At 37.7% G+C, this 9,058-nt stretch overlaps 1 protein-coding gene across 1 annotated transcript; it reads right to left on the bottom strand.

Annotated features, from left to right (window-relative positions):
- Positions 1–6,215: 6,215 nt before the first annotated feature.
- Positions 6,216–7,181, bottom strand: LOC130367352 (olfactory receptor 1-like). The gene has a single exon (XM_056569766.1). It carries the CDS (start codon positions 7,179–7,181, stop codon positions 6,216–6,218), a length of 966 nt encoding a protein of 321 aa, XP_056425741.1.
- Positions 7,182–9,058: the final 1,877 nt, after the last annotated feature.

Here is a 9,058-nt window from a genome sequence, read left to right as displayed (position 1 = left end):
TTTTTGGTAAAAACTCAACTTGTTGTGTTTGGAGGAGAAAGAATGCTGAGTTGCATCCAAAGAACACCATACCTACTGTGAAGCATGGGGGTGGAAACATCATGCTTTTGGGCTGTTTTTCTGCTAAGGGACTAAGACAACTTATCCGTGTAAAGGAAAGAATGAATGGGGCCATGAATCGTGAGATTTTGAGGGTAAAACCCTCCTTCCATCAGCAAGGGCATTGTGAAACGTGGCTGGATCTTTCAGCATGACAATGATCCCAAACAATGATGACAATGATGCCCACCTGGGCAATGAAGGAGTGGCTTCGTAAGAAGCCTTTCAAGGTCCTGGAGTGGCCTAGCCAGTCTCCAGATCTCAACCCCATAGAAAACCTTTGGAGGGAGTTAAAAGTCTGTGTTGCCCAGCGACAGCCCCAAAACATCACTGCTCTAGAGGAGATCTGCATGGAGGAATGGGCCAAAATACCAGCAACAGTGTGTGAAAACCTTGTGAAGACTTACAGAAAATGTTTGACCTCTGTCGTTGCCATCAAAGGATATATAACAAAGTATTAAGATGAACTTTTGTTATTGACCAAATACTTATTTTCCACCATAATTTGTAAATAAATTCTTTACATATCAGACAATGTGATTTTATGGATTTTTTTCTCATTCTGTCTCTCATAGTTGAGGTATACCTATGATGAAAATTACAGGTCTCTCATCTTTTTAAGTGGGAGAACTTGCACAATTGGTGGCTGACTAAATACTTTTTTGCCTCACTGTATGTGTCGATTCCCTATCACGGTGCTGCGGTGTGCGGGCAGTGATTGGCGACGGGGGCCGGCGATCGCATATCGCCGGCATCCGCCGCAACTGGAGTGGAGCTGTGCTCCGATCCTGACAGTTAACCCCTTCAGTGTTGCGGTCAATGTGCCTGCTGCACCGATCGCTGGTGACAGAGAAAGGGAGCTCCCTCTGTTTTCCAATGAGACCCCGCATTGCGATTGGGGGTCTCATTGGTAGCCATGGCAACCAGGGACCTCTGAACGGCCCCTGGTTACCTGGCTACGGAAGCCAATCAGGCTCTACCCAAGGCCGAGTCTGGTCTGCTCTGCATATCAGTGTAACACTGACAGCTGTCAGTGTTACACTGATAGGGATAATACATTGCAGTACAGATCTGTACTTCAATGTATAATAAGTGTCAAGTCCCCTAGTGCAGGCAGTGGGACAGTAAAAAAAAAAAAAAAATACACTACATAAAAAAATAAATGATAAATATAAATAATAAATAAATAAAAATAAATAAGTATACATATACAATCTCCCTTTCGCTCCCCCCAAAAATGATATAAACATATTTGGTATTGCCGTGTCTGTAACAAACCAAGCAATAAGGCTATCATATTATTCAACCCGCACGATGAACGTGGTAAAAACATTTTTAATAAAAACCTTGCCAAGTTTATGGCTTTAAATCAATGCCGCCTCTGTAAAACTAAAATAAAAAGTGATCAAAATGTCCCATGTACACCAAAATAGTACCACTAAAAATGTCAACTCCTCACAGAAAAAATGAGCTATAACACAACATTGTCGGTATAAAATAAAAAAAAATACACCTCTCAGAAAATAGCAATGCACTAACAAGATTTTTTTAATCAAAAATAGTTTTTATAGTGTTAAAGTAATAAACCATCAAGAAAAGTACATAGATGAGGTATCTCCATAATCGTACCAACCTGCAGAATAAAATTACCATGTCATTGATACTGCATGGGGAACACTGTAAAAATAAAAAATTAAAATAATAATATTAATCAAAATAATAATTGGTAATCCTGCCTCACTAAAAATGTAATAAAAAGTGATCAAAATGTCAGACATACCCCAAAATAGTACTATTCAAAACCGCTGCTAAAAATAAGCCCTCACACAGCTCCATTGGTAAAAAAAAAATAAAAAAAAGTTATAGCTCTCAGAATATGGTCACAAAAAATTTTTTGTCATGTAAATGGGATAAACCATAAAAAACTTATGTGAATTAGATATCGCCATAATCGTACCGAATGGCAGAACAAAAATAGCATGTAATTTATACTGCAACCACTGTGTTGCAGAAAAAATGGAGCAAAATGGCATATTTGCAAAAAAAAATATTTTTTTTTAATTCCACTTCCACTTTGCCTTACATTTCTGTAAAGGGTTAATAAACTTCCCAAATGCCATTTTAATTATGTTGAGGGGTGCAGTTTTTATAATGGAGTGATTTATAGGGGGTGCTTACATACAGGCCCCTCAAATCCACTTCAGAACTGAACTGTTCTCTAAAAAAGATCTGATTTTTGAAATTTTCTCTATAATTTTCAAAATTGCTGCCAAACTTCTAAGCCCCATAACGTCCTAAAAAAACTAAAACAACATTTAATAAATTATGCCAACACAAAGTAGACATATTGTAAATGGGAATTAATAACTGATTTATGTTGTATGACTATCTTTCTTAATCCCTGGGGGACTTTTTCTGTTTTTGCATTTTCGTTTTTTCCTCCTCACCTTTTAAAAATCATAACCCTTTCAATTTTGCACCTACAGACACATGATGGCTTATTTTTTGCATCACCAATTCTACTGTGCAGTGACATTAGTCATTTTACCCAAAAATCCACGGCAAAACGGAAAAGAAATTCATTGTGCGACAAAATTGCAGATAAAATTTCCTTTTGTAAATTTTGGGTGCTTCAGTTTCTACGCAGGGCATTTTTGGGTAAAAATTACACCTTATCTTTATTCTGTAGGTCCATACGGTTAAAATGATACCCTACTTATATAGGTTTGATTTTGTCGTACTTCTGAAAAAAATCGGGCCAGTATGAGGGCTCAATTTTGCGCCGTATTCTGAAGTTTCTGTCCGTACCATTTTTGCATTGATCGAACTTTTTGATCGCTTTTTAATCATTTTTTCATGATATAAAAAGTGACCAAGAATATGCTATTTTGGACTTTGGAATTTTTTTTGCGCGTACGCCATTGACCGTGCGGTTTAATTAACGATATATTTTTATATTTTGGACATTTACGCACTCGGCGATACCACATATGTTTATTTTTATTTACACAGTTTTTTTTATGGGAAAAGGGGGGTGATTCAAACTTTTATTAGGGAAGGGGTTAAAGGGGTACTACCGTGCTGACAACTTATCCCCTATCTAAAGGATAGGGGATAAGTTGCCTGATCGTGCGGGGTCCCGCCGCTGGGGACCCCCGCGATCTCGCACGCAGCACCCCGCTCTCATCAGGCCCCGGAGCGAACATCCGCTCCCATAGGGGGCTACAACACTGCACACACTGATCTTTTACCCTGATCCCTGCAAAGCCATAGCTTTGCATGGATCAGCATTCTAGGGGCTCAGGATTGGAGCAATGAAATGCCAATTGGACGCAACGCCGCTCGCATCCTAGCTGATCAGGACATTGCGATTTTATCGCGATAGTCCCAATCAGCCCGACTGAGCTGCTGGGAAGCTTTTACCCTTCGCCGTGTCTGAAGGGTTCATAGATTGTTCACAGATCATTGTGCCGCGTGCTATTAGCCCAGGCTCCCAGCTATCATTAGCAGCTGGGACTGACCCGGTAAGATGCCGGGTCACGCCGTGACCCTGTTTTAAATACCGAGACCGGGCGCAGGGCGTACAGGTACGCCCTGCATCCTTAAGAGGTTAAGTGACATTTATTAACTTTTTTTACATTTTTTTTTGCAATGTTATAGCCCCCATAGTGGGCTATAACATGCAGTACATTGATTGCCAGCACTGTTCAATGCTATGCCATAGCACTGTTCAGTGTTATCGGTGGTCTATTGCTGAAGCCTGGATTTCAGGCTTGGAGCAATCAACCTCCGATCGGATGAGGCAGGTAAAGGACCCTCCTGCTGTGTCCTACCTGATCAGGACACCGCGGTTTCACACCGCGGTGGTCCCGATCAGCCCGACTGAGCTGCCGGGAATGCTTTTTTTTACATTTTAGATGCTGCAAGCAACTATGATCGCTGCATCTAAAGGGTTAATAGTTCGCATCACCGCGATCGGTGATGTGCACTATTAGCCCCGGGTCCTGGCTACCATTAGCCACTGGCGCCGACCCGATATGACGTGGGGTCACCACAATATATCACTGGAGCAGGCGCAGGACGTACAGATATGCCCTGCGTCCCCAAGAGGTTAAAATTGAGAATCTGGAATTCTGAATTTTTACAGAAATTTTGGAGTTTTTCAAACAAAAATGCTGAATTTATTAACCAAAATTTTTCACTAACATTAAGTACAATTAATCCCAAAAAAACATTCTTAGTATCACTTTGAAAAGTTAAAGTGTCCCGAAGTTATAACAACATGAAGTGGGACAGGTCAGATTTGAAAAATGGGCCTTGGTCATTAAGGGCAAAACTGGCCTGATCCTGAAGGGGTTAATAACTCTGAGATGCTTTTACCTATCATACTGATTGTGAGACAGTTTTTTCCTGACATATTCTTCTTTAAGATAGTGGTAAATTTCCGTTGATACTTGCATCAATTCTTTGTGAAAAATTTCCCAAAATTCATGAAAAAATTGAAAAATTTGCATAAACTTGTAAGGAAAATGGTTATGCCAAATAAATGACATATGGATTCACATATACAATATGTCTACCTTATGTTCAGTTGGAAGTGGATTTGAGGTGCCTTCTATAAGAAATTCCCCATAAATGACCCCATTATAAAAACTGCATCCCTCAAAATATTCAAAATGACATTCAGAAAGTATAACCCTTTAGGTGTTTCAGTAGAGGTGAAAAGTCAAAATCTACATTTTTTAAACTAACATGTTGTTGTAGCCACACATTTTTCATTTTCACAAGTTGTAAAAGGAGAAAAAAAAAACTTACAATTCATAACCCAATTTCTCCTTAGTATAAAATACCCCATATAGAGATGTAAAGAGCTCTGCGGGCACACGGCAGGGCTCAGAAGGGAAGGAGCAACATTTGGCTTTTGTATTGAGAATTTGGTTGGAATAGTTTTTGGGGGCCATGTTGCCTTTATAAAGCCCCCATGGTGCCAGGACAGTGAAAACCCCCCTCATGTGACACCAATTTGGAAACTATACCCCTCAAGGAATGTAATAATTGGTGCAGTAAGCATTTATGCCCCGAAGGCATATGACACAATTTTGGAACAGTGGAACATCAAAATGTAAAAATTTTTTACACTAAAATACTGGTGTAAGCCTTAATTTTTCATATTCAGAAGGGGTAAAAGGAGAGAAAGCCCAACAAATGTTGTAACCCAATTTCTCACGAAAAAGTAAATAAAAATAAAAGTTTGATAAATCTGGGCCATAGTGCTGTCACATGAGGAGTGCACGGCAGGGCTCAGAATGGAAGGAGCAAGAATTGGCTTTTAGATAGAGAGTTTTGCTGGAATAGTTTTTGGGGGCAATATTGCACTTACAAAGTCCCCATGGTTGCAGGACAGTGGAAACCCTCCTCATGTGACACCATTTTAAAAACATAACCCCTCAAGAAATGTAATTAGGGGTGCAGTGAGCATTCAGACACCACAGGTGTCCAACATATTTTTGGAATAGGAGGCCATAAAAATGAAAAACATAACTTTTTATGCTAACGTTTTGGTGCCCCAAACTTTTCATTTTTACAAGGGGTTAAATGAGAAAAAGAACCCAAATGTGGATGACACAACTGACCTTCTCCTGCTGAAGGGTGTGATTGATGCTGTCTGAGACACCACCAATCACCCTCTTCCATGCCACAGAGTCATCAGAGACCCGATTGACACAGAATTACAGTAATCCACTGGTCAGAATTGACCGGCAATTACAGCGACCACCAACAAGGGGGGGGGGGGGGATCTCAGGACCCCTGCACAATGTGCCAGGATACCAGCACATACAACAATCATCCCGTTTTGATCACCCCCTTGCGAGTGGTGGTGATCGGAATAATGCAAGGGCGTACAGGTACACTCTTGGTCCTCAAATCCCAGTCTCCAAGGGCGTGCCTGTATGCCCCATATCCTGAATGAGTTAAGGAGCACAAAGTACAATTGTTCAAGCAAAAAACAAGCCCTCATATGGCTGTGTAGATGGAAAAAATTGTTATGGTTCTTAAAAGGAGAAGAGGAAAAAATAAAAACCCACAAATTTACATTTCCTACGTCATTACAGGGGTTAAGCAATCTTTGTTTTCATTATTTTAAAGATCCTCGACAGAGAAGCCTTCACCTCTTTATTTCTAAGGGTGTAAATTAATGGATTTAACATGGGAATTACTGCTGTGTACATTAGAGAGAACACCAAATCTTGCTTTTCAAAGTGTCCTGAAGGAGGCTTCACATAAATACATAGAGCCACACCATAGAATATTATTAGCACAGCCAGGTGGGACGTGCATGTGGAGAAAGCCTTCCATCTACCACCGGTTGACCTGATACTTAGGATGATAAGAATAATTTTGATGTAGGATGTTAAGCTAAGCAAAAATGGAAAGAGTCCAAGAACCACACTTTCAATGTAAAGTAGGATGGAAAATTGGGTTTGACTACAAGTTATCTTCTCCAAAGCTTTAATATCACAGAAGAAATGTTGAATTTTATTAGAAGGACATAGGTCTAACTGGTAGGCTGAGGAGGTCAAAAATAAAGAGTTAGCACATCCTAATATCCAGGTGCCGAGTAAGAAGATGGCATACTTCTTCTTATTCATTAACAGGTGATAATGTAAGGGTTTGCAGACAGCCACATATCGATCATAGGCCATCAGAGACAACAAGATGTCCTCCGTTCCTGCCGCAAACATATAAAAGTAAAGTTGGATGAAGCATTGTATGAAGGATATTGAGTCATTACCAGAGAGTAAAATGTCCATAAGTTTTGGGACGGTGGATGAGTTTAATATTATGTCCACAGATGATAAATTGCAGAGAAGTATATACATGGGGGTATGAAGGTGGGTATCAATGATCACCGTTGTAATGATAATGATGTTCCCCAATACTCCGGTCAAGTAGATCATTAAAAATATAAAGAAAAGTAATAGGTGATTTTCTGTTAAATTTGAAAATGCTGTCAGGTGAAAATCATAGGTCAGGTTATCCATCAGATTCCTTTTAAGGTTATTTTTATAGAACAGCTTCATGTGGAATATAATACATTGAATAGTTTAACATCTATATATAATGTGAAAAGCTGGAGTTATATCTATTTAAAAAAAACATCAGTGTATAAGAAATGATAGCAAACATCAGTGTATAAGAAATGATAGCAAACATCAGTGTATAAGAAACGATAGCACACATCAGTGTATAAGAAATGATAGCAAACATCAGTGTATAAGAAATGATAGCAAACATCAGTGTATAAGAAATGATAGCAAACATCAGTGTATAAGAAATGATAGCAAACATCAGTATATAAGAAATGATAGCAAACATCAGTGTATAAGAAATAATAGCAAACATCAGTGTATAAGAAATAATAGCAAACATCAGTGTATAAGAAATGATAGCAAACATCAGTGTATAAGAAATGATAGCAAACATCAGTGTATAGGAAATGATAGCAAACATCAGTGTATAAGAAATGATAGCAAACATCAGTGTATAAGAAATTATAGCAAACATCAGTGTATAGGAAATGATAGCAAACATCAGTGTATAAGAAATGATAGCAAACATCAGTGTATAAGAAATAATAGCAAACATCAGTGTATAAGAAATGATAGCAAACATCAGTGTATAAGAAATGATAGCAAACATCAGTGTATAAGAAATGATAGCAAACATCAGTGTATAAGAAATGATAGCAAACATCAGTGTATAAGAAATGATAGCAAACATCAGTGTATAAGAAATGATAGCAAACATCAGTGTATAAGAAATGATAGCAAACATCAGTGTATAAGAAATGATAGCAAACATCAGTGTATAAGAAATGATAGCAAACATCAGTGTATAAGAAATGATAGCAAACATCAGTGTATAAGAAATGATAGCAAACATCAGTGTATAAGAAATGATAGCAAACATCAGTGTATAAGAAATGATAGCAAACATCAGTGTATAAGAAATGATAGCAAACATCAGTGTATAAGAAATGATAGCAAACATCAGTGTATAAGAAACGATAGCAAACATCAGTGTATAAGAAACGATAGCAAACATCAGTGTATAAGAAATGATAGCAAACATCAGTGTATAAGAAATGATAGCAAACATCAGTGTATAAGAAATGATAGCAAACATCAGTGTATAAGAAACGATAGCAAACATCAGTGTATAAGAAACGATAGCAAACATCAGTGTATAAGAAATGATAGCAAACATCAGTGTATAAGAAATAATAGCAAACATAAGTGTATAAGAAATGATAGCAAACATCAGTGTATAAGAAATGATAGCAAACATCAGTGTATAAGAAACGATAGCAAACGTCAGTGTATAAGAAATGATAGCAAACGTCAGTGTATAAGAAACGATAGCAAACGTCAGTGTATAAGAAACGATAGCAAACGTCAGTGTATAAGAAATGATAGCAAACGTCAGTGTATAAGAAATGATAGCAAACATCAGTGTATAAGAAATGATAGCAAACATCAGTGTATAAGAAATGATAGCAAACATCAGTGTATAAGAAATGATAGCAAACATCAGTGTATAAGAAATGATAGCAAACATCAGTGTATAAGAAATGATAGCAAACATCAGTGTATAAGAAATGATAGCAAACATCAGTGTATAAGAAATGATAGCAAACATCAGTGTATAAGAAATGATAGCAAACATCAGTGTATAAGAAATGATAGCAAACATCAGTGTATAAGAAATGATAGCAAACATCAGTGTATAAGAAATAATAGCAAACATCAGTGTATAAGAAATGATAGCAAACATCAGTGTATAAGAAATGATAGCAAACATCAGTGTATAAGAAATGATAGCAAACATCAGTGTATAAGAAACGATAGCAAACATCAGTGTATAAGAAATGATAGCAAACATCAGTGTATAAGAAATA

This window comes from Hyla sarda, chromosome 4 (assembly GCF_029499605.1).
Source record: "Hyla sarda isolate aHylSar1 chromosome 4, aHylSar1.hap1, whole genome shotgun sequence".
NCBI classification, from domain to species: Eukaryota; Metazoa; Chordata; class Amphibia; order Anura; family Hylidae; genus Hyla; species Hyla sarda.
Note: the sequence above shows the minus strand (reverse complement) of the source record. Positions and strands in the feature narration are given on the sequence as shown.

Excerpts from the sequence above, each read along its gene's own strand:
- LOC130367352 (XM_056569766.1), bottom strand. The coding sequence starts at position 7,181 with ATGAAGCTGTTCTATAAAAATAACCTTAAAAGGAATCTGATGGATAAC.